The 26,830-nt window shown below is 34.6% G+C and overlaps 3 protein-coding genes and 1 pseudogene across 6 annotated transcripts; 1 reads left to right on the forward strand and 3 right to left on the reverse strand.

Moving 5' to 3' along the window:
- The first annotated feature begins 1,606 nt into the window (after positions 1-1,606).
- Positions 1,607-13,343, forward strand: Khc (kinesin heavy chain). Of its 3 annotated transcripts, none has more exons than XM_083094670.1 (14): positions 1,607-2,428; positions 3,474-3,615; positions 3,695-3,868; positions 3,949-4,217; positions 5,174-5,420; positions 5,497-5,733; positions 5,816-6,162; positions 6,283-6,492; positions 6,601-6,744; positions 6,817-7,101; positions 7,218-7,403; positions 7,479-7,682; positions 7,758-8,052; positions 9,444-13,343. In XM_083094670.1, exons 1-14 carry the CDS (start codon positions 2,270-2,272, stop codon positions 9,518-9,520), a joined length of 2,976 nt encoding a protein of 991 aa, XP_082950796.1. In that variant the 5' UTR covers positions 1,607-2,269; the 3' UTR covers positions 9,521-13,343. The 3 variants fall into 3 exon arrangements, with proteins under 3 accessions (XP_082950796.1, XP_082950798.1, XP_082950797.1); XM_083094672.1 differs by having other exon boundaries at positions 1,608-2,428; positions 9,352-13,343; XM_083094671.1 differs by having other exon boundaries at positions 1,608-2,428; positions 9,378-13,343.
- An 895-nt stretch (positions 13,344-14,238) lies between these two features.
- Positions 14,239-15,428, reverse strand: LOC145968845 (uncharacterized). 2 transcript variants are annotated; one of them, XM_083094674.1, is made up of 3 exons: positions 15,078-15,428; positions 14,745-15,009; positions 14,239-14,532 (listed from the first exon to the last, which is right to left on the reverse strand). In XM_083094674.1, the coding sequence occupies exons 1-3, from the start codon at positions 15,168-15,170 to the stop codon at positions 14,387-14,389; spliced, it is 504 nt and encodes a 167-aa protein (XP_082950800.1). In that variant the 5' UTR covers positions 15,171-15,428; the 3' UTR covers positions 14,239-14,386. The 2 variants fall into 2 exon arrangements, with proteins under 2 accessions (XP_082950800.1, XP_082950799.1); XM_083094673.1 differs by having other exon boundaries at positions 14,745-15,428.
- Positions 15,429-15,737: 309 nt separating this feature from the next.
- Positions 15,738-16,845, reverse strand: LOC145968844 (uncharacterized; annotated as a pseudogene).
- Positions 16,846-18,338: 1,493 nt separating this feature from the next.
- On the reverse strand, positions 18,339-26,830 carry LOC145968846 (uncharacterized). The gene is made up of 6 exons (XM_083094675.1): positions 22,761-26,830; positions 22,041-22,158; positions 21,150-21,503; positions 20,774-21,028; positions 20,440-20,687; positions 18,339-20,125 (listed from the first exon to the last, which is right to left on the reverse strand). The coding sequence occupies exons 1-6, from the start codon at positions 22,862-22,864 to the stop codon at positions 19,405-19,407; spliced, it is 1,800 nt and encodes a 599-aa protein (XP_082950801.1). The 5' UTR covers positions 22,865-26,830; the 3' UTR covers positions 18,339-19,404.

Here is a 26,830-nt window from a genome sequence, read left to right on the forward strand (position 1 = left end):
TGAGAAAAATCTGTTTAATATTCTGAATCCCAATGAGGGATCTAGATTATTAAACAAATTATTAGGATTCAGAATATTAAATAAATCAAGTCAGTTTATCAGAAATTAAACTGACACAAGACAAGAAATATAATTACTACATTAGTCCTTTGTAGACCTTATATCCATTTTAGATGAATACGAGTTAGTTAAATTTGGTGTCGCCGCGTAGCGGCAAGTAAAGAAACACATGTTATACATTTTCGCTATGTTAAAATGTTGCTGCAACATTGCCAAAGTAATATTACAAAATAATGTCTCTGCATTATTTCTGCAACATTACACTGCAATGAGCAATGTTGACGCAAGCTTCTGTGCTGTATGAGTACATACATACACATATACCAGAGAGAAGCCTTCCCATACAGCACACAAAGATTGCATACACATTGCAGCAATCTTTCACCGCAATATTGTAAATTCACTGCAAAATGTTGCTGCACCATTATTGTGGGATTGCAGCAACATTAAAATGTCCGCTTTTAGGAATATTGCAATGTAAGATTGTAGCAATGTTACGGTGCAACGTATTTGTAATATTAAAACGCGTTTTGCTACAAATGCAGACACCGTTTTAAATTTAATAAATAAACTTTGAAAATATAAAAAAATGTTTAAGAAAGATAGGAAAAAATGCCTTTAAAAAAACATCTATTAGTTTTTTATTAAATGTTTCTTAAATATTTATCTCAATAATATACATACAATTATTTTACATACATTCGACACCAGAATATTTTAATACGTGCAAATGAACTATTTTCTATTTACCCATTCAATTGAGAAAAATCTGTTTAATATTCTGAAACTCAATGAGGGATCCAGATTATTAAACAAATAATTTGTTTAATAATCTAGATCCCTCATTAGGATTCAGAATATTAAATAAATCAAGTCAGTTTATCAGAAATTTAACTGACACAAGACAAGAAATATAATCACTACATTAGTCCTTTGTAGACCTTATATCCACTTTAGATGAATTCGAATACGAGTTAGTTAAATTTGGTGTCGCCGCGTAGCGGCAAGTAAAGAAACACATGTTATACATTTTCGCTATGTTAAAATGTTGCTGCAACATTGCCAAAGTAATATTACAAAATAATGTTTCTGCATTACTTTTGCAACATTATACGGCAGTGAGCAATGTTGTAACGTTGCAGCAATGTTGATGCAAGCTTCTGTGCTGTATAGGTTCTTAGGCTTTCTGTACATATGTATATGTCTATCCATCATCGATGCGAGAGCCGAATTCTTCTAGAAATAAATTGCCACAGTGACATGTAAAAAAATCCAACACGTAAGTGTAGATTAATCCGAATGAGACGACAAAGTCTATTCTCGCGTTCCTATTCAATTTCGTTTTCGTGGAAAAAGAGCGTGCGCCGACTCACTTCTATATCGCTATAGGTAGGTGTAGATATCGTCATATATACACATACACAGTCACTCACTGACACCACACACACACACACACACACACACACACACACACACACACACACACACACACACACACACACACACACACACACACACACAGACACACACACACACACACACACACACACACATATATTCCGCGGCTCATCATCGATTGCATGCGATCTGATCGCTCGTCGAGTTTCTCCGCAGATAGGCCGTCGCGATCGTCGCGATCGTTACTTTTCGCTCCGCTCTCATTCTCAACCTTCTCGAAAACGAGTCGACGATCGCGAACTGACGAGAAAGAGAGATAGAAAAGTAAACGAAATAGAGCGAGCCCAGTGGGATAGGATCGAGTGGGCCAGTCAGTTGTCCACTTATCAGCCGCCATCTTGCTGCCAGCGAGAACGGTGACAGACGGACCTGTCTGCTTTCGGAGCTTAGTGACAAAGAGAGAGAGAGGGAAGAGAGGAAAAGGAAGAAAGACAGAGAGAGAAAGAAAGAGAGAGAGAGATACGGCGCAATCCCTTCATGCGGTACGGGCGTTCATCCCGTCGTCGTCGTCGTCGTCGCCGAGAGTAATCGAGGGCAGCGGAGAGTAGTCAAAAACAGCTGAGAGTTAACTCTAAGAGTAATTGGAAGCAGCTGATAGTGGCCCTAAGAACAGCGAAGAGGGAAGAGGGGAAGTAATCGGTCGCGTCGATTAATAAGACTTTCCAGTGTTAAGTATATACGTATACATATAGACACACACATACGCACGCCTACACGCGTGTATCGTCTCGTTGCCTCCTCTCTCGCGACGATGGCAATGGAGACGCCGAGGGAGCGAGAGATCGCCGCCGAGGATAGTATCAAGGTGGTCTGCAGGTTTCGACCGCTCAACGATTCCGAGGAGAAGGCCGGCTCCAAGTTCATCGTCAAGTTCCCGGCTGGGGGCGAGGAGAATTGCATCTCCATCGGGGTACGTGAAACGAAGTCTCTGACGTGGACGATTATCCTCGTCGTCGTCGAAGGACGACGTCCCTCGGGATCCTTCCCCTACCCCCTCCCTTGTGGGTGTTGTATAGACAGATAGAGGTATATGTATCATGTTGTATATAGATGATGAAATTATGATTCATATGGCTCTTTTAGGAATCTTGAAAATCTATTCTGTATTAATATTTTTTTATAACTGCAATTATTATTTGCGATGACTCCAGCTGATGTGCAATTTAATATATTTCGTAGTTGAATATTTTATAGTTGAAAGTACAATATTGCATCATTTAACCACTAACTGTTAGTTATTATTTATGCAATAGTAATATTTAAAATATTTTTCCAACATAATTAAAAATATTTTTCCAATATTGAATATTGCTACAATAATTTTATTTCCTACTGTATCATTTTTATTTTCCACTATAATTATATTTGTCAATGTTTTTCCATTAAAAAATATTATAGATAGACAATATTGTTTCTACAATATTGTAACAATATTGTAGAAAATATTGTAGATAAGAACAGTGGTAGATAAAATATTTTGTAGCTTTTAATTAGTATTGAATTAATTGATTGTATTAATTTGTAGCATATGCAAGCATATATTTTTCAATGATTTGAGACATTTATAAGTGTTACCAAAAAAGGTACAGAATAATGGAAGAATAAATTTGCTGAAAATTTGTTGAACAAAACATGTTGTAATAATTGTTAGACAAATGAAGTTTTCATATCTAGTATATCTGCAATCAGAAATTTATATTTTAATTTTTCCTCTCCTTTATTATATATTACTAATAGAAATTTTGTAATATGTTACTAATAGATAAGTAAAAGTTTATATGTTACATTTAATAACATTTTAATGAAAGTTTTTATTGAATACTCTCGATATTTTCAAAATAAATATATTTTTCTAGATAAAATCAGTGAATAAGATTAATAAAACTCTGAATATTATTAAATAAGACAATAAAACTTGATTAATAAATTTTTTTATAATATATATCGGTTTTTAGGGCAAAGTATATCTCTTCGATAAAGTATTCAAGCCGAATGCTACACAAGATAAAGTTTACAATGAGGCGGCAAAGTCCATCGTCACGGACGTTTTGGCAGGATATAATGGAACCATTTTCGCATACGGTCAAACATCGTCAGGTAAGGAGTACTTATTTGACATCGAAGACAACTACTATACAATGTAGATAATAAAATAATGCATATTCTATGTGTACAGGTAAAACGCACACAATGGAGGGAGTCATTGGCGATCCCAACAAGCAGGGTATTATCCCGAGAATCGTCAATGACATCTTCAATCATATCTACGGCATGGAGGAAAACTTGGAATTCCATATTAAAGTATCATATTTTGAGATTTACATGGATAAAATCAGGGATCTTCTTGATGGTAAGATTTGATCCTATGTTTATGTGTTGATTGATATATTAATTATTGATATATTACATTATCGTAATATTTGTTTGCAGTATCTAAGGTCAACTTAAGCGTACATGAAGACAAGAACCGAGTGCCGTTTGTGAAAGGCGCGACCGAACGATTCGTTTCTAGTCCCGAGGAAGTGTTCGAGGTGATAGAAGAGGGCAAGTCGAATCGGCACATTGCCGTGACCAATATGAACGAGCACAGCTCGCGTTCCCATTCTGTTTTTCTCATAAATGTCAAACAGGAAAATCTAGAAAATCAGAAGAAACTTTCCGGCAAGCTATATCTTGTCGATTTGGCTGGTTCGGAAAAGGTGAGAAATTTATTTAATTTAGAATTTCGTGTTTAAATTTATATGCTTTTTTTGTATTATTTCGTTCTATCTAGAGATATACATAAATAGAAAAAAACAAATTTTTTTAAAAATATAAAATACAATTTTTGAATAGAAAAAGACAAGCCTAGTTTACAAAAAAATTTTCTTCCTCAGATATTTAACGTCTTTATATTTTATTTATTGTGCAAGTTAATTTTTCATTATTTTTTATTTTTACATGATAGATTTAGAATTAATCACTACTATTTTAAATGTAAATTGCACTTCAATTAGCTATTTATATAATTACTATTTTTAATTAGGTAAAATTTTCCAAAAACAATTAAAAATTGAACTAAATAAATTCTTTTTATTATACAAAAATAGTTTGTAATTCTTATATTTAATCACTATTTTAAAATAACCAAAAATCTAAAGTTTTTATATTTTTAATTTATTTTTTTTTTCGAAAACAATTTTAATGGATTAACGAGACTTTTGTGATTAACTGATACTAAACACGACATAATTAATTTTCAATTAGGTGCATGATAAAAATTTTTATTATGCATCTAATTGATAAAATAACCTTTGCTAAAAATTCTCCTCTTCAAAAATCTCATTAATTCATTAAAATTACTTTCGGAAAGAAGACAAAAACTTTAGAGGTTTCTTTTATTATAATAACGAAAAAATATATAAATAAAAATGATAAATATATAAATTATAAATATATAAAAGAATTATAAATATATAAATAAAAATAATATTAAAAATATATAAAGAAAAAAATAATATTAAAAAAATAATAAAAAAACTTTTCTTTCTCAATAAAAAAGGCAGTAAAAGGGTTTTATTTTAACGTTTATTTTCTATTAGAAAAAAGAAGGGGTTTTTTTACATTTCTCTAGTTCTATTATATTGTTATATTATTGCATTGTTTTCATATACAGGTTTCTAAAACCGGTGCCGAAGGAACAGTACTTGACGAGGCAAAAAACATCAATAAATCCCTGTCTGCGCTGGGTAATGTAATCTCGGCCTTGGCTGACGGCAATAAGACTCACATTCCTTATCGCGATTCCAAGCTAACAAGAATATTGCAAGAATCATTGGGTGGTAACGCTAGAACCACGATCATCATCTGTTGTTCTCCCGCTAGCTTCAACGAATCGGAAACAAAATCGACTTTGGATTTCGGTAGATTTATAATTTTTTTCGTGTCGAGATGGCACGCTTGGTCAATGACTTATGAAACATATTTGTTGTTAAATAGGTAAACGCGCCAAGACAATCAAGAATGTTGTATGTGTGAACGAGGAGTTGACGGCCGAAGAATGGAAACGTCGCTACGAGCGTGAAAAGGAGAAAGCGGCCAGATACAAAGGCAAGGTGGACAAATTGGAGGCGGAATTGTCACGTTGGCGGCAGGGCGAGACCGTTAAGCCCGAAGAGCAAGTCAGCTTGGTCGAAGGACCGGATGTTACCACGCCAATCAATGTGTCTGTCGAAGGTAATGATGATATATATAGATCAGATAATTAGTAATTTTTATTTAAATTATAAATTTCTCTCTTCAATCCTTTGTCTTGTAGTCAAACTGGACGATAGTCCGATGCCCGCTACTCCCGGCGGCGGTCTTATGATTGGTTCCCTCTCGAACGAGGAGAGACAGAAACTCGAGGAGGAACGCGAAAGACTGTATCAACAGCTGGATGATAAAGACGAAGAGATCAATCAGCAATCGCAATACGTCGAGAAGCTTAAGGAACAGATGGAGGAACAGGAGGAACTTATCGCCAGCGCGAGGCGAGATTACGAGCAGCTGCAGCAGGAGATGAACCGAATACAGCAGGAGAACGAGAGCGCTAAGGAGGAAGTGAAAGAGGTATTGCAAGCACTGGAAGAGCTCGCCGTCAATTACGATCAAAAATCGCAAGAGGTAAATATTATTTTGAGAAAATATTATTTAATATTATTTTGAAAAAAAGAGAATTTTTTCTCCCTCTCTCTCTATCCTAAAGAAGAACAAGGACTTTTATTTGTTTGCTTCAAATACTAGGTCGAGCTAAAAAATAAGGAACAGGAATCCATGGCGGAGGAGCTGTTGGCTAAACAAGTAGCTCTGAACAACACCGCATCCGAGCTGCAACAGTTGCGCGATATGTCGGCTCATCAAAGGAAACGCATTGCAGAGATGCTAGCGAATTTCTTGAAAGACTTAGGCGAAATTGGAGTTGCAATCGGCGGCGAATCTAACGAAAATCTAAAAGTAAGGATATGTTGAATCTCTGGGAATAGAATAAAGAAATGTAAATATGAAGTTATTCCATAATTATATTCATTTTATAATTTTGTCAATTATGATTTTGAATTTAAGATCGCTCCACCGGAAAGCAACGGTAAACTTGAAGAGGAATTCACAGTGGCGCGGCTATTTATTAGTAAAATGAAGTCTGAAGTGAAGAATTTGGTACAGCGATGTCAGGGATTGGAAAGCTTTCAAGTGGACTGTAACAAGAAAGTGAGTGATGGCGCATCAGTCTGCTTCCTCCGATTAATCTTCATTTTATTTATATAAATGTGTGCCTCATAGGTTTCCGAATATGAGAAGGACTTGGCCGAGAGCCGACTGTTAATCTCGCAACACGAAGCACGTATGCAGACGCTGACAGAATCGATGAAGGAAGCCGATGCACGTAAGCGGGCCCTGGAGGAAGATGTGGACGCGTTGCGTGAAGAGTGCGCCAAGCTGAAGGCCGCTGAACAGGTGCAGGCGGTTACCAACAAGGAGAAGGCCGAGGAGAAAGAGGCGGCAACGAAAATGCGAGTGGCCCTGGAAGAGCAGATGGATCAACTAAGAGATGCGCATCAAAAACAGGTTATTATCTGTGGAATGATTGCTAATTTTGTGCGCTTGTCAATGTCTTTAAGATTATGAAATGATATTTTTTTTTACCTTTTAAACGCATGTTTGTGATTCGACTCTAATTTAAGGTCGCTGCTCTTCGAGACGAGTTGTCCGAGAAGCAGGAGCTGATCAGCGAACTCAAGGATCTGAATCAGAAGTTTACCTTGGCGCACCAGCAGATGCAGGCTGATTACGAACGGTTGAAGCAAGAAGAGGCTAACAAGTCCGTCAAGCTGCAGGAACTTGTCCTACTGAATGAGCGCCGAGAGCAAGTATGTTCGAATTGAAAGAATCATCCATGTTGTCATGTAAAATGAATTTTCATCATCATATCGAATTGATTACAGGCGAGAAAAGATCTCAAGGGATTGGAAGACACGGTAGCCAAAGAATTGCAGACCTTGCACAATCTGCGCAAATTATTCGTCCAAGATCTGCAAACTAGAATAAAGAAGACCATCACCGCCGAGGACAACGAGGACGACGGCGGTTCTCTCGCGCAGAAACAAAAGATATCCTTCTTAGAAAACAATCTGGACCAACTGACGAAGGTATTCATCATTGATAATTTACGATACATTAATGTTTTTCTCTTTTTCATCTCAATATACGTTCATGCCTTGTAGGTGCACAAACAACTCGTCAGAGACAATGCCGATCTTCGCTGCGAGCTGCCTAAATTGGAGAAGCGACTGCGAGCGACGATGGAACGTATCAAGGCTCTGGAGACGGCGCTGCGCGATGCTAAGGAGGGCGCAATGCGGGATCGTAAGCGCTATCAGTATGAGGTGGACCGAATCAAGGAGGCGGTCAGACAAAAGAATCTCGCGCGCCGCGGACCTAGCGCGCAGATTGCGAAACCGATTCGTGCTGGTCAGCATCATTTGAGCAATGTCAACGCCATCAGGACTGGCAATCGTGGTAAGAAATAATAACTTTTTCGCTTCCCTCGTTATATAAGAGTCGTGCCAGTTAAAATCGTTCGCAATTTCTTTCTCTTTCTTTTTTCGCAAATTTCTCACATTTTATGTATTTATAATTTAATTATCTTATTTTTTTTCTTTTAAATTTGTTTAATTAAAAATTATCTTATATTGTTTGCTCGGTTTTGTACTACAAAAGAAAGAAATTTCGAGCCTTCAGATAGCTTTCTGTGTTTTAGAATAAATGACTTAATTTCATTAAAGACAAACAGGATGTCTACTCCTTAAAAAAACATGGGAAACCTGGAATTTTCAAGAATTTCTTTTGTACTTAAAAAAAATCAGAGAATTCTCAAGTAATTTTATTGGGATTCAGAGAATTTTTTAGAAAATTCTCTTTTTAATAATTTTGTTTTTATTTTAAACAGTTTGCAAGCCAAATAAATTATGTATTTGAAATAGATTATAAATATGTATATCTTTATTTGAGGATGCAAAACTCAACAAATGCTTATAACTTAACATAGATAAAAAGAGAATTTATTTAACAGGTTAAATTATGATGTAACATTGCTAATTTTTTAAATAATACTTGAAACATCTGTAATTCTGTATGAAATAGATCAGAAAAACATGAACAAATTAAGAATTACAATCCAGAATCATGCTTTTTATTCATTTTCGATTTTTTTTGACATGTTGAGTTTTGCACATATGTTCTTTATGAATATATTTTTTCTCTTAACAAACCTTATATTGAATATGCAGTACATATTTTTTATTGTAATTTTAGTGATAAAAAAATGAAAATTTTATGCAAGTGAAAAATATTCATCTTATAAAGCTATTCAATTTTTTTCTATGCATTTGCAAATCTGGCACTTGAAACTTAAGAGGCTCTGTGTTTTTTCTTCATGAGTGGAAAACAATAAAAGATACAATGAAAAGATTTATTTTAAAGATTTCTACAAAAAAAATTTTAAATATTCTCTTTAATTTTAAAATTTTGAATAAAAATCTAGAAAATCAATTTTTTTTACAAGATTTGAGTAGACATCCTGATGGAATAGATAAAAATGAACAAACCTCGCGATACGTTTCTTTTTTTCTACCGTATGTTCTCGATTTTGTATTCTTTTGGCGTATTATTAATTATTTATTAAAACGTTCTCTGAATCGCGATATATCATTTTTTAATTGTGATTAGTTAATTTCTCAGTCGCGAAATATAAAATTTTAAATGATTGAATGTTACTTTGGAGATATTTATTTATTTTCCTCTCTGTTTTTTTTCCATGTTCCTGATCACATACACACACACAGATATGGGTAACAGCGTACAGTGATGATCGTGATCGCATAATGCCAAAATACCCTTCACTTTTACAGAAAACGAATGCAAGAACGCTTTCATCGATGAAAACAAAAGAATTCCAGCGGCTCTTATGTATAATGGATATGCATAAATGTTACAATTACTATTACTATATTATAAAAAATAAGGGCAATAGTACTATATTATCTGCAAAGAGAGCACCGCCAGTTCTTTTAACTTTCTTTTTTTTTCTTTTTTTTTCTCGAAGCAAGCATGTGCTTAGGTATACATATATATATATATATATATATATATATATATATATAAGATAAGAGTGCATTATAAATTATATATATAAAATGTCCGGTAATAACCGTAAATACAGGTAGAAAAGTCCTCTACCATTTTGCGATTTTTTTCAAATTAATTTCTCATTAATTATTATAAAAATCATAAACCACAGGGTGAGATTTTTCTACTTGATTTCATCTACACACGCGAGAAAACACAGTTATTACCGGGCACTCCGTATTTAATGCGACCGCTGCATGTCCTGTCGATGTGTAAATAGATAATTTTTATAAATTATTTAATTTAAAATGTCACATAGTGCATGATAATGATGATGATGATGATGATAATGATGATGATGTTGATGATGATGATGATGATGATGATGATGATGATGATGATGATGGTGATGGTGATGATAATAATGATGATTCGATAATAAAGCGAGTGTTTCTCAATCGAATGAGCATGTGAAGAAGTCTCTCTCGGAATATTTTTTACTTTTATGAATGTGTTTCTATTTGAATCACATAAAACTCAACCTATGTCTCTCTCTTTCTCGAAAAATTGAGAGAAGAAACGAATACCGTTGAAGAATCATGTCCCAATTCTCGAGATCTTGACAGAGGCAAAGAATACTTAAGACGCCTTTAATTCAGAATTCACCTGATTAAGAAGACGATCGGACATGCGGCTTCGAGAGTGAATGTAAATGTGATTATTACTTACGAATATTGTAATTGTAAGAAGTCTTTCTCCCTCTGCCGCTCTCTTTCTCCTATCTCTCCTCCCTTCTCATTCTTTCTCTCTTTCTCTCTCTCTCTCTCTCTTTTTTTCTGCGTAACTGATAAAAATGCAAGGCTCTGTTGCCGGAGGGCACGCTTAACTAAGCATGTTAAGTGTAGATTTGCTTCTCCAGAGCGTATCGTTTCAGAGCCAATATGAATGTGTGTATGTGTGTATGCGCATGCATTATTCCAGCGAAAAAAATTTATGAGATTTTCAGATGGACAAGATCTATAAAATATTGCTGCAACAATATTGCAGCAATGCTGCTGCAATTTTGCCGCAATATTGCAATATTGCTACAATTTTTACTGCAACATTGCCGCAATATTGCTACAATTTTTGCTGCAACATTGCTGCAATATTACTGCAGTTTTGTGCTGTATGAGAAACTAATCTATCGTTTACTTTGCATTTTCTCGTCGACTATTTTTATAATCTCGCGAAAGGCATTTCTTTTCATGCGTTAACGATTATAAAAGCGATCTTTGCGAAACGCACAGAGCATTGAGAGAAGCTTTGGAGGTTTCTCTTCCTTTTCATCTCAAATGTCATAAATTATCCAATTACGAGAGAGCCATTCTATTAAGATCTACTTTATTATTAAGTTTCTGAAGAAAAAAAATAGCTCTGTCGAAATTTTACACATCCTCTTTTTTTTAAATCTAATTTAATTCCCTCGTGTTATCTTTTACATACATATGTTCTGTGTAAAATTTATGATGTATATATTCGTAAATTTTTTTCTTCTCAAAGTTCTAGAATCGCACACGTGATACTCGACAGTTCGTTGTTAATTTATTTGAGATAAGATACAAATCGAGGCAAAGCCTCCTTCGCATACTCCTCCATGCATTTTTTCTCTCTTTAAGCAACATGTAAAAATATCGCATAAAGATCCTTTCTTCAGAGAAGAAACGGATAGATTTTTTAAATTTTGTGAAAGTTATATACATATATATATATATATATATATATATATGTATACACGATTAACAATCACTTTTTCGCCACATATTTTTTGCTACCTTCCTTCCCTCATCCACCTTTCCTTCTTTTATTTCTCCTTAACTTTTGTGATATGTAACTGTATCGAGAACGAGGAGAAGCTGCGTTTTTTCCTTTGCTATAATACGTAAATGAAAAAACGACCGATAACAATGTGTATGAGTGTGTGTGTGTGTGTGTGTGTTGCATTGTGCGAGTGCAATTACTGTTGAACTAAATATTTTTGTGTCGGATCTGTAATATGTAAATATTATACGATATATATGATATACATATATACGTATACATATACATATATATATATATATATATATATATATATATATGTATATGTATATGTATATGTATCTACCCATGTAGCACAGAATATTGCAGTAATATTTTAATATTGTTGTAACATTGCAGCAACATTGTAATATTGCCGCAATATTACTGCAATGTTCTGTGCTGTATGGGATGTATGTAACACGTGTAAACCGCGCTCTTGTAATAGCGTTCATATTCATTTTGCGATGAAACGAACAAGGCGGAGGCGAAAGAGAGCGCTCTTTTGCATGCACGATGTATTTATTGCAGCTATAATAATACACACATAATATAATGTTAATATGTCTCCTCTTTGAGGCGCATTTTCCTTAGATGCCGATGAACTGTATTTTCCCGAATCGAGAATTAATGTAACGCGTCCATCGTGCTGTTTCCCTCCCATCTTTGTCTTTGTCATCTCTTATTTCTCCTCCGCCGTTAAAATTAATGATAATAAAATCGTCCGGCTTCGATATAAACACCGTGATATTTCAATTCTTCTGTCGTTCGTTTCCTTTTTCTCTCGCTTATAAGTCTGAAAATTGAAGAATTTATGTATAGATAGCGTTACTGGGATTTTTGTAATAATAATCATGATTTTTGTAATAATAATCACGATCGATTATGTTACAATGTAACGTGCGATAATGTACGAGCACCAGGAGGTCGGCTGATGAATTTAACGAGCGCGGAGAATAAAGGTTGTTAGCGTTTATTATTTTCCTAATATCTTGGGCGAGTGTTCGAAATACTGCACTTATTTACTGCAAAGTCAAGTAAGCGAGATGTAACGATTCTATGTGCACGCGCAATCAGTCACTGTTGAAGAAGAGGTCGATCTACAATCTATTTCTGTCTCGACGATGAGAGAGAGTAAAATTAACTGAAAAAACAAATTCAGATAAAATAAAGCATGATTAATTGTATTGATTAATTATATTATGTTGATTAATATGATTAATCATGTTTTCAACAATTGTTGGCAACATGACAGCAAGTTGACAGACAGTTGGCTGACAGTTGGAAGGAAAAGATATAAATCGTCGTCTTTCTCGTTTCATTATGAGAGATGTAATTTAGAGAATAGATTCTTTAGATTCGCAGCACAGATTCCGAAGACAATTTCGTATCAACTGTCTCACGTAATATTTCCTTCCCGCATCCGCAATCAGATCGAATTCAGATCTACCTCATCTGAAACAGAACGAGTAGCTAACGATAGGGAAAAAAAATAAAAATGCATAGATGCAATTCTAAACATTTTTCTTAGACTCTAGATGGTAGTAGATTTATATGCAGGGTGTAGAAGAGAGGCTGTAGCTACAAGGTACTACATATAATACAATATTGTAATACAAAATTCCTTCTCGGATTAAAGAATGTAATTTTAAGATATTATGATTAATATTCGATTATCGAGAGACACGAGAATGCTTACATTGGAAAAAAAGAAAGAAAAAAATCACATTAAACGATTGTATTCACCTATTTATTTATTGTCGCACCGTCGTACTCTGTCTCAGCGAAGTAATCTTCGAAAGAAATATATTTATAAGGTAACACAATAAAGTATATTATACATACACATCTCTCATTATGCATGAGGTCCTAAATTTAATCATTCTATGCGGATGATATTGAGAATTGAATTTTTTAAATAAAAAATTGTGCCGTTTAGAGATATAATAAAACCATTTTTTTCTAATAGAAATCAAATGTTTAAAAAAATTTCATTTTTCATATTTATAAATGTATTTTTCTTCACATATTTTCTAAGGGGTTATACCTAGTCGGAAGCAAAAAATGAGAGTGTTTTTTGTGAATTTTTTGTGACTTTGCTAATGAATCGATCAGTGTGAAATTTTGAGGGCTTAATACACTTGTCTTGAGGTGCAAAAAAACATTTTTTATTTTAATTTTTATTACAAAATGACGGCTCAGCAGTGCACGGAAAGAGGGTCAATTTTTTTGAGGCGTTCCGCGACTAGCAGCACAAGTCTCCAACGAACGTATCTGGAACAATGAAAAAAATTTTTTCATAATCTACACGAGTATAGCTACTGAAGTACACATGGATATTAAGAAATATTGATTTTTGAAAATTTGGCAGCACTTTGAAAAAAAAGTCGATATTTCGACTAAAAAATCGGTCTTCATTTGTTTATAAAAATCGTAATTGTTTATCGATCTTAAAAATCGTGTGTACTTCAGTAGATAATCTATCTAAGAAGCTACAGCCAAAATTTCAAGTCAATCGGATAAAAATTACTCTAGTTCTACTGCTAGTCGTTTTTGAAAACGTGGTTTCGAGAAAAACGCGTTTAAAGTTTCACAATGTGTTTACTACATGAAATTTTTAAGATACAGGCTTGCTGATTTTTTTACCTTTACTCTGCTATCCCAGCACCATATAACTGGCCTTCTACGTCGATTTCACTCCTCTCCAATTCTTTTTTTGCTGATTTCGCATCACGACGGCTGGTTTTGGCGGCATCGGACACTGAGCGCTCGGCGAGTTGAACGCGGCGCGAGTCGGTTTCCAAGCAAAAATCGAAACATTGACGACCAACAGTAATGCCGAGTACATCCATGATCTTCATAATATTAGATAATCCGTCATTAAAAGTTACAACCGCAATATTTGTAGCAATGTCCAATATCCCCTTTCCGCTTGAAATCGTTTTCGGAGCCATCGACCAAACAACAGAATTGAACGATTCATTCGAATTTTGGGTGAATCCTCCCAAGCAGCGAGATAAAAGGTCGTCTGAACTGAGTTCGTCGTAAATTGGTTTAATGGCATTGAAAACATCGTCGTGCATTGCAGGATTATGGTTCATATTCTGAATCCTCTTTTATTGATAAAAGTGCCTTTAAAAATGGCTTATAAGCCTTCTGATTGGCTGTAAGCCACTTTTAGAGGCACTTTTATCGATAAAAGAGGATTCAGAATATGGACCTATGTGTATAAACATCGATAGTACCTGAAGTTTGCGCTTGTTGCCAAGAGCACCACGATGTTATTCCAGTCGGGCATTTATCGTGTTGCGGGTTGTCATCGGTTGAAATCTTGTGATATAATGTTGCATAAATATCATTTCGCATTTTTTCAACCGATTCCGGATTTCTTCTGATTGCAAGGCCGTAATAAATAGACAATTCGTCTATGAGTTTGCCAGTCAATTTGCCACGGCCTCCCAGACCTTTACTTTTTTTCTTTAAATTTCTTAGTCGAGTTCCCATTCTCTTCTGTACATGGTCAATGAACTCCTTCTTAGTAACATTAAAATCGCCGTATGGCTTGGCATCAATGATACCTTTGTAGGTTTTAGAATCACCGTCGCCGATGTAGCTACCGTACTTGACGTTGTACAGAGTTTCGGATCGTTGAAACATTTCAGTAACCGCATCAACCTCCATCTTCCCCGCCGATCCGGTATGATTAGTTTGGCATTGCGACTGATGATTTTCGGCCCATTCTTCGTATTCAGCAGTGCCTTCTTTCTTCTTCCAATATTCGCAAGACTTGCAGTATTTAGATTTTACGCACACTTCTAATACTTCCCTGGCGAAAATAAGAAACTTTATAAAGCGTTAACAACCGTTGAGTGAGGGTTTTCTGAGAGTTTATATGCTTTTCAAACTTTGTAAGAGCACTTACATAACGCTGTTGGGTTTTGAATGCTTATCAAACGCTGCAGTGTTGCAATTTTTGTTCTACAAACTCTTTATATAATGTTACATGAAAGTTTTGCAATGCTGAGGTAACATTTTTCAGAGTACGTTCAGTAAACGTTGATACATCTTCGTGTACAGAGTTTACTCAGACTTTTCAAACGTTTACGTTTACGCTATAACGTACAAACGTCTTTTAAACGCTGCAGTGTTGCAATTTTTGTTCTACAAACTCTTTACTAATCGTTTTTAAACTCTCGACGAACTTCCACAAACGTTCATGTAAACGCCAAACAAACGTCTCATTTTTGCCAGGGTTGGCCCGTAAACCAACCGATAAGTGTGACTAATCCGAAAAGCGAAGAGAAGCCTCTTTTCCTCCATGAACCGTCGCCGAAACGATAATCTCGTTAGTTTTTTTGAGGTCGAGGGTCTTTTTTATTTCGTCTTCAGCCGCTTTCTTCATACTTAGATCTCGTACAGATGCAGTAGCAGTTAAAATATTTTTTACTATCAAAACATACGTCGATTGAAAAACGGGCTTCGGAAGATCCATAAATGCGCAGAATTTTTTTATGCCATTCAATCCAATTCCCAGGATGCGCATTGCAAGAGTCATTCTTATATTTATTTCATACGTATGATTATTTATAATCGGGCAGTTATTGATATAAAATTCACCGCATTCATTGCAAGTCACAACGATTCTAAAACCGAGCCCGCGCTTGCTTGTTTCCGTAAAACTTACGTCACCCTTGCACTTTTTGCATACTATCATTTGCGAAAGAGTTGTAAATACTGCCATAAAATTGATGAGACGATACCCCAAACCTTCATCGATATCTCTGTCTTCGTCAGTAACGCCAGGTTTCAGTTTTTTTGCTGAAGCACTCAGGAACTCGTCTGACACGCTGTCCATAGAATGACGGTTAGGTGGGTTTCGATTGCTTATTTTGCTTCGTTTAGTAGCGGTGGTTTTAAATTGTTGGCCTTTATGGTCTCTATACACTTTATCACTCATGATTCAATACAAAAGTTCACAAAATAATCTAAAACGCGACTCAAATGCACGAGAAAACTGCCCACACAACGCTCGCAACACGCGTTCGCAGTTTTATTTCAACGGCTAAACTGGCTACACAGGCAATATACTCGTATGTTCAATACTTGCTTCGAACTACCAACTACCTACATCTGTACCTCATTTAGAAACTATAATGTAATGAGTAAAATGTAATATGTAATGTAATGTATATACATAACACATAATACATAGTACATAATGTAATGTAATGTATAATGTAATGAGTAAAAGGGGCGAAACTCACTTCGAAACTCAATTTGTCATTTTCAAGCGCTCGGAGTTGCTTCGAAAATTCGTCTTTTACGAGCACTTAAAAAATTTTTTCAACAATGAATGATGTCAGACATTATTCTTGACATGTTTTTACGCCATTTAAGCCAATAAAAAAATAATGGCCAAAAAAAAAATTCAGACTAGGTATAACCCCTTAAAACGAAAAAAATTCTTATATTTTTAATTTATCTTTTTTCGAGAGTAATTTTAATGAATTAATGATACTTTTGCTGCAAATTATACCTAACACATGATTTGGATAATTTTTCAATTAGATGCATAACGAGAGAAAATTTTTATTATACATCTAACTAAAGATTATTCGAGTTATATCATAATAATTAATATCATTTTAATTGAAAAATCTCATTATATAATCCATTAATATTACTTTCGCGAAAAATAAATTAAAAATATAAAAGAGAATTTTAATTTTTTTATTAAAATATTAATTAAAGTACATTTTGAAAATTACAAAATGCTTTATAATAAAGATAAATTATTCATCTTAATTTATTTTTGGAAATTTGATCTAATTATAAAAACAGTAATGACGTAACTATGTAGCTAATTGAAATGCGATCTATATTTAAGATAATAATTGTTAGTTCATATCTATCATTTATGAAAAATCAAAAATAATGAAAAACCAATTTGCAAAGCTGTTTAACCCTTTCGTACCTCCGGGACATAGTCCCATCTACGAAAAAAATCATAACTTTTAAACAAATAATCCTATCGACTTTTACCTTGGCTTGTTTTAAAGAAGAAGATTCAAGCTACATGTAAAAAAAATCGCGCACTTTGAAATGTAATGTTTACAATAAAATATAATTATTTAAACTGCAAAAAATCAAACTTTTCGAGAATGAAGATGAACCGTATATTAATCGAAAAATCGTAGAATTTATGCACTAAATATAAACTTAAAGTTTTATTTAAATGTGATTACAACTTTATTATGATAAATATTATAATATTTTATATGTGTAATCAAAGTAGGACGACGCGAGCGACGGGCATCCAAGTCTCACGGCAGATGCGCGGCTTGTAAAAAAAAGTATATAACAACGAATTAGACGTGTGTGTGCATATTCAGGAAAAAACATAATATAAATTTAAAAAAATGAAATTTCTAGATCTAAGCTCATATTTTAAATATATTGATATTTAAGCCTTTCATAGTCGCCATCTTGAATCTGCCATTTTGAATTTAAATTTTGATGGTAAATTTGGAATCAGCACCCCCAAAAACCTATTAAACTGTCTTCATATGAAACACATCTCTTTTGGGAAAGCCGGAGGTACGAAAGGGTTAAATATTTGAAAAAATGAAACTTATTTTGTTTCCATAAAAAACTATTTTATAAAGAAAAGGACTTTTATTTTTTTTCTATTTACATCTCTAATGCTCTCTAAATCACGATTTATATATTAATATATTTTCACTCTTATGAGATCATTTTTGTCTGTATATTTTATCAAGAACTCTAACAGGATTATCTTCTCCGCATAAGTAAGCCCAAAGATGAATACATTTCAAAACTATTGTAAAAGAATTACTGTTTTATTTTTGTCTCGATACAATTGTACAATATCGTACATATCAAAACGTACAATAATCGGAATACAATATAAGTTAACATTATTACAACAAGTTTTCCTAGTCTGTTAGCTATAAGAACAGACAGATGAATCACATGTGCCTGTAGTAGAGCGCATTTTCTTTTTTTTCTTTTTATATACGAGGTTCTTATTTTCGGCAGTGCGTGTACGATCGATTTTATCGATAAATAACAAGTATGTATAGAAAACAGGAAAACTTTAACGCTTAAACGAATATCCTTATTTCATTACCTTTAAAGATTAATATACGTACATTCTCACTGAAGTAATAATTACAGCGCGTAAAAAAATATTTGCACATCGCATTTTTTCCTTAACTAATTTCTTACAACTTTATTTATGAGAGAAAAAAACATTACGTTACGCATATATAAAGTGTTCTATTTAAAATATGTTAATATAGATGAAAACCAATATATTTCAAAATATATATCAATATATTTCTTTTGGAATAAGAAAGAATAAAAACTATATATTTTGAAAAGAATGAGATGAGCAAATATCATCTCCCGCGTATTTCAACTTTAGAACACTCTCGGATGTATTTACACATGTATTTGTAAGACCGAGTGAAGATAGGCAGATATGTTGGAGCAAGTATCCGTAACAAGTACATTGGCAGTGTGTAACATTGTCAGTGTAACAATATTTGACGCGCACAAAATTGCGCTCGTCCTTTTCTAATTAGCAGTAGTACAATTGTTTCACCTTAAAGTACTCTCAAAGTGATGGGAAGATTATATGTCATCTATCAGACTCGAAATTGAATCTTGGAATTTATGAAATTTTATTTGGTGTGTAAAACTGTACGCGAGGTGAGAAAAATCGAAACGGGAGAGAAGAGAGGAATGAGAAGAAGATATCTCTCAATTTGAATCCACCAAGTACTCGAGGATTAAATCAGCGTTAGCGATCACATTAATAGCTATATAGCAATCATAAAATTACGATGAACACACAACAACTCGGCACAATGCGGCAACACGTTAACGTAATAATGTAGCGCACAGCACTATCATGTTCAATATCAGCGAGCCGCAAAGTAACGCGGAGAGCCAGCCGGAGCTAGCAACGATCGTCGTTGTTGTCGTCGTCGTCGTCGTCATAGTGCGATGATCTGGAAATGCCGGCGTTAAATCCTTCGGGCTGCCAACATTCGCCTCGCGAACATAATTCTCCTGTTCTTCGATTCGTGATGAATGATTCGCACGTGACGCATGATACGACCATCGGGTGGCATCCGACACGATGGAACAACGATCGAACTCGTGCACGGATGGCTCGCGGGAAGGGGCAAAGTTGGAGGAACCGGCCGATCCGAAGCCGGAGCTCTGACTGGACGATCGTGAAAGCGTCGGCGGGGTTGCGGTCATCATGTGACCCTCTTGCCAGTAACCGCCGGCCACCCACGAAGTTTGCGTCACCGATCTGAGTTTTGGCGGCGACAAGATATATCTTCTATTCCCGGACCCGAACTTCTTAAACAGATTCTCGGAGCTCGTCGTGCTGTATATTTTTCGCTCGAAGATCGCTGGCGTCGCTTTCGTAGGATTCTTGCCATACCTTGATGAGTCTTCGCTTAGAAAGAGGGTGCTCAGACTGTGATTCAAGCAACAGCCATCTAGCAGACTGTTATTGTTCTGAGAGACAGAGTTTAGATGATTATCGTTGTTGTTGTCTGAAACGGTAGACAGCTTTTGTCTCAATCTAAAGATAAATAAAAATACATGTAATAATAATGTGAAGATTAAATATAAAATAATTAAATTATACATACACACGCGCGCACGCACACACATACACATTCACTTTCAGAAATTGTTAGGAGTACTCTAAGATTATTTTTTGCAAATAGATCTAGGATCGCGGAAATTCGTTACATCGCTACATTTTTCTCTACAATCGCTTTTATTTTTGAGATATTTGGCAATTTCTTTTGGAACACTTTTGGGACACTGTATATAAAATAAATGAAATAGAAGTATTTCGTTTAAAAATAAAAATCAATATAGAATACTTGCATTGCTGAATGCGATTTGATTTCAGTGGAAGATACTTCGCCTGTTACATAGACTGACGATTCAACAGCATTGATTATTTCATTAGAAGTGTTATTTTTGCTTTCACTGTGGTTCTGTAACGTGGATTGAGGTGCGACATTTCGCGGGTGCAGTTTGAGCTTTTTGAATGCAACTGAGCCTATTAATGTATTTTTATGTGAAATAAGTTTTATACTCAAGAAACCTGTAATAAACGCGCATACTTGTATCTGAAAAAAAAAAGAATAATAAATTAAATGTTCATGTAAAAATATATTTAATGAATGCTACAGATATTTTATTGCATTTAACTCACCAAGCAATGCACAATGTCCATCATAAGCCAGACATTTTGAAAAGTTGAATTCTTGATGTAAACAAAACTAATAATACAAAACCATAAAAATATCAATAATATGTCGAGTCTCTTCTTCTTTGAATTTGCCCAACAAGCGCACAAGTGAAAAAATAAACCGCCAATTGGTAACCATACAGAGTCATGATTGTATACAATAATTGGAATCAGGATTGTCGATATAACTCGGAAAAGTACTTCCAATTTTCTCGTATTCTGCAAGAAAACTGACAAATGATTATTCGTTGCAATGATTGTGCATGTTTACAGCAGTATCTAATTGTGTATAACATTTTGTGTCTCATACAATATATACTACTTAAAAATGTATACTTACACCGATAAGCATTTTAATCGGTTTCTGTCTGAAGAATAACATTTTATAACGAGTTAGCCATAATGCCTGCTTATTCAATACAGTCTGTACTGTCAATTTGCAATTGTTGCACAGTGGATATCTCTTCTCTAGATATTCCTTGAACTTTGTCAACTCAGCATTGTAATGTCTCTCACTCTTTGGTTCAAAGTTGGATAATTCTAACAATTTTAGATTTTCCTGCTTGTTGCAATTTGCACAGAGGTGATTCATAGAGATGTTGCGGGAATTGCTTTGTTTGATTAGTCTGCAGTATCTTGTAGACATATTTGGTGTTGCATATTGTTCTGGGATATTATACGTGTAATCACCATTCTGAAATAAGTACTATTCATATAGCACTATTCTAAAGTAGTGGTTTTTAAAGTAGTGGTTGTTAGCCCTCCATGACAAAAAAATATGACTCCAAAAAAATGATCCCAAAATAAAATAATAAAATTCAAAACACAAAAATAATATTTCGCGACATCCCTGCAAAAACTCAATATCAATAATAACAAAAATGTATATGAGCGAGTAGTTCAAACTGTTTTCATTTAAAAAATTTGACTTTGGACACTAGTTTTTCAATAAATTCTTACAAATGTGTTTTAATTTTTTAATAAATTATAGTATTCTTAAATGTGTCTAATAAATGTGTTTTTAAATGTGTAATTTTTTTCAGGAAATGTTTTATTCTTTTTATACATGTTATTTTTATTTTGAGACTCCCTTAATATATCACTATGACTTTTCCCATGGGTTTTGCGATTCTCAATTTGAAAAACACTGTTCTAAAGAAATTTTTTATTATAAATATAAAAATATGATGAAAATGTATTGGAAGTACAGATTTCTTCAACTATTTTTTACCTTAGAGAAGCCATTGTATTGTTCGCACCAAGAGCACAACCACCAATTTAAATCTTCCCTCCAGATTTTTGAGTTTTTGTTGCAGAACCAGCAGTTTACAGTTACAGGCCATCTCACTCTGCAAAATATATAATTGAAATATTAGAGAATATATCTCAGAAAGTGATACAATTATATACAGGGTGTTCCTAAAATGACTACTTATTTCGATGAAATAAGAGATATTTTTAAAAATTGTTATATTGGCATAATAGTATATCCATTGTTATATAAATTCATGTATTTATAAAAAGTTCATTGCTTCATACTATGAAAAATTATAATATGTACACTAGTTTTTTTGGCTGATATTATTAAATCTGAAGTGTAGAAAAATTAGAAGCTGATTTAAATTAAAATTACAGCTTGGAAATCGTATACTAAATTATTCCTAAAGTGATTCAAAAGATAACATCTGCAATGCTTGAACATGTGTTCTGTAAAACAGTTGATCGCTTTGAGATTTATAAAGACATTGTGATGGTCATGTCAGAAATAACTTAATATTAATTAAATTACGTAAAAATTAATAATTTAATTAAATGCATAAAGTATATATTTTGTTTAAATATATATATATATATTTTCTTTTTAATATGTCACATGTTTTTTATACTTATTTAGCAAAATATCATTTTTAAGAACACTCTGTATATAAATATGTATATCTTGACAACTCACTTTAACCTGTGGAAGACTGTGAGACACGTAACGAAAATTAAAAGCACCGGAGCAAGCATGGATACGCGATCGAATGTCAAGAGACTAGGATCAGATCCCGTCATCGCGTTCGTTGATAAGAGTACTAAAGTTAAAAAATACAAATGCGCGACGACGATGTTTCTCTAAAAATCTATAGAGATCCTGATACATATATATATATATATAGATATATATATTTCATTACTGTATTAACTGTACGCTGCATCTCCCGCCAAGCGTACGAAGAGTGAATACACCATAACCTGAAAGACAATCCCCATCCCCTGTATCTGTACGTGCAAATGAAACATGGACGCCAAATTACATCGGCAAGGCCTCCTTTGAATCTCACCGATCGTCGCACATTGAACACACTGTTGACAAATTATTGTTATATTATTATCCGCCTCGCTGTCATGCTATGCACGACACGTGCCGATGCTTCACCCGCTTCGACGTGCCGTTGCCGCGCTATCTGGTGTTGATGATCTGCATATATGTATTAGGGTAGATTTTCACACTGGAAATAAGTTAGCGCTGGAAGTTCATATTTTTGAATAAACTATAGTTCAAACGATTGCTCCTTAATTGCTCCATTCGAATCTACAATTGCTCCCCTTTCAAAATTAATAGTTTTTTTAATATTTGCAAAAAACGTAAAATTTACCATTTTCACTAAAAACATATTTCTAATGGTTTTCGGCAATTATATCCGGTATAAAACGATTGCTCTCTAATTGCTCCCTATTGCTTCATCGTTACTTTAACGATTATTGCATTATTTTATCGAAAATTAACAAATAAATCATTTCACAAGTGACGACGACGCCACCTGTCGGCCACTTATCCGAACTAAATGTTTTAATAATTTTTAGCAATTATATCTAACAAAAAATGATTGCTTCTTAATTACTTCGCATTGCTCCATTGTGATTTTAATGATTTATTGCATTTTTTTAAATCGAAAATTAACAAATAAATCATTTCACAAGTGACGACATCTATCGGCCTATCGGAATAAATGGCGCAACGGCCAATGGCACTAATATTCAAACATAATATATCAGCTCTATTGTTTAAAACTATATCAATATTATATATATGTAATATATGTTAGATGAATATACATATATTGTTCTAAACGAAATTAATTTTAATTTTTATTACAGCCGTGCCTGTGCGAATAGACATGGACTTATTCGCAAATATGGTCTGAACATTTGCCGGCAATGCTTCAGAGAATATACCGCTGATATTGGTTTCAAGAAGGTAACTCAGCAAACACCAAGTAACAGTTATATAATTGTTAGTTATAATTTCCTACTCAACAATATAATTGTTATCTAACACATAACAGTTATATAACATGTAACAATTATATTGTTGAGTAGGAAATTATAACTAACAGTTATATAACTGTTATTTGGTGTTTGCTGGGAAGTATCTGTCATTTGTAATATGATATAAAATATTTATTGATATTCTTAATACATTATAAATCAAGAAGAAATAAAATTAAATAATATTTTCTTTTTGTTTTATAGCTGGATTAAAATTAGAGGTAAGCAAATACCCTAGTAGCACAAAACATTGGCAAAATATTGGTATACCTTGGCTCAATATTGGTTATATTGGAAATGTCTTGGCCAATATTTCCCAATGTAAAACTAATATTGGTTGTTAACAAAATACAAGTGTTCTGCCAATATTGCAGTGTCCATGATAACCAATATATTGGCTACTAAATAAATATAAATGTATTGCTAATATGGTTGCATCCATTATAATACCAATATTGGTTATGAAGTAAATGTAAATGTGTGCCAATATTGCACGTTCACACATTATATGTGAGCTTCGCGCGTCGCCACTAGATGGCGAAAAGAAAAGCACCTAACCCGAGAGTGGGACTCCATCTAAAGCAGTATATAAGGCTGCGGCACGGGTCCCACGAGTCACGACTTATCAGTCAAAGAGTGCGGACTATTATAGCTGCACCTCCTCTAGCTTTTGCAAGGAGCTCCAGAGCTCCATAAATTAACCACAGACGGTTATTTTTTTTTTGATGGCGAATTCCGTCATATATTAGAAACTGATCTATATCCAATGTAAAAATATTTGGGTATGTATAATTAGCCAATCTTGGTTAAAGATGAAAATAATATATTCGTCCAATATTACAATTCAATATTGGCTCAAAATGAAATCGCGTCTACTTTGCAATATTGGACCAACATGGGAAATATTGGATATATATATTGTTAGCCAATATTGCTGCAATAAAGTGTGCTACTAGGGATATATATTGTTGCGTCCGCGGAACGATATCTATCGAACGCGCGCGACACAAAGATCGACACTCGTGTACTCGCTCGCGCACACGTTCGCGCACTCGCAAATAATAACACGGTTCTTTGTAACACCGAAACTTTAATAGGCAACACAGAAACACAAGCAATAACTCGGAACGATAATACAACGGCTTGTAAATAGAGACGCGTCCGCTCAGTTTAACAGCTGGCACCAGACTCGACTGTCATTCGTCAATATTCTTCTTGACAACGAGATCTTCTTTGCTTTCCAAAGCTGACTCGACCGCAAATTGAACCAGGGACGTAACACGGACGTAACACTTGCCCTCCTCTTCGAAAGATTGTCGTCTCGACAATCACGAAATGGCAAGTTTCTCCAGGAATTTGGTCGAATTAAAGTTCCCGATGTGACTTCATGTTCTCTCTGAACTGCTGTTCAGGTTACCGAACTGCACATCCTCTTGGGCCCAAACGACTCAAATGATTCCAGAAATTTTGTAGTTCCACATCTTCAGGCAAGAGAGGGGTGACCCTCCGTGGACCCTTCGTTCTCCAAAGAGAACTTCTCAAGCCTCTGCCTCGGCATTTGCCCTCCGTCCCGCGGGAAAACCAAGGCTCAAAAACCGCGGGCGAGGCAGTCTTCGTCCTTTAATGTTCAAATAATTCCATTTCATTTTCTTTCTTGACATTCTCTCTCCTTCCCTTTTCTTTCTTATTTCTTCGTTGCCAAATTCGGAATTATTATCAAAATTTTTTTCCCTTAAACAACAAAAAAACAATAAAACGAGTAACAAGTATTAAACCTTTTTTTTTCATCCATACCTTTCTTTTCGGGCCTCGGATGTAGAACCATTCCCTAATCAAAATAAATTTGGGAATCCCTCCCACAACACTTCGAAGATTACTCTACCAATTACAATTCATTCAAAGATAATTAGAACCAATACAACCATTATTAAAACAAGCACCGGAAATCACGAATACTGCCATCCAGGCATTCTAATGAAAGAATTAATTCCCTATCCAAGATACATCCGAGCCCGCCTTAACTTACACACACCGGTTTATTTAAAATAAATTCTTTAAACATTTTAATATTCTTTTACAAACTACGCGGATCTGACCGCGTGCGATCTAGCCGTTCCTACAAAACTATAATTATTATTTTTTTAAATATTGGCGACTTAGCTGTTTATTCGAGATTCTTTCGCTCGTTTCTACAGTCGTCCGCTGCGCAATCATTGAATCGGACATAGTCGCCCGGAGCGCGTTTGACTCCGCTGATAGTCCGGGAGTCGCAGCTCGCATCCTCTTCCTGGTTGAGACGCCCGTCGCCAAATCTTGCAGTTCTGTCGTCGCCATTTTCCACACGAAATAAATTTTCGTCTCAGCTCAAAGCGTCAACAAGATCACAGTCCGGTCAATCCCGGACGAGCCCCCAAAATGTTGCGTCCGCGGAACGATATCTATCGAACGCGCGCGACACAAAGACACTCGCGTACTCGCTCGCGCACACGCTCGCGCACTCGCAAATAATAATACGGTTCTTTGTAACACCGAAACTTTAATAGGCGACACAGAAACACAAACAATAACACGATAATACAACGGCTCGTAAATAGAGACGCGTCCGCTCAGCTTAACAGCTGGCAGACTCGACTGTCATTCGTCTTATCAATATTCTTCTTGACAACGAGATCTTCCTTGCTTTCCAAAGCTGACTCGACCGCAAATTGA

The sequence above is a fragment of the Camponotus vicinus genome, unplaced genomic scaffold, assembly GCF_025532165.1.
Source record: "Camponotus vicinus isolate PSW18456_S1 unplaced genomic scaffold, iyCamVici1.0 SCAF_3, whole genome shotgun sequence".
Lineage (NCBI taxonomy): Eukaryota > Metazoa > Arthropoda > Insecta > Hymenoptera > Formicidae > Camponotus > Camponotus vicinus.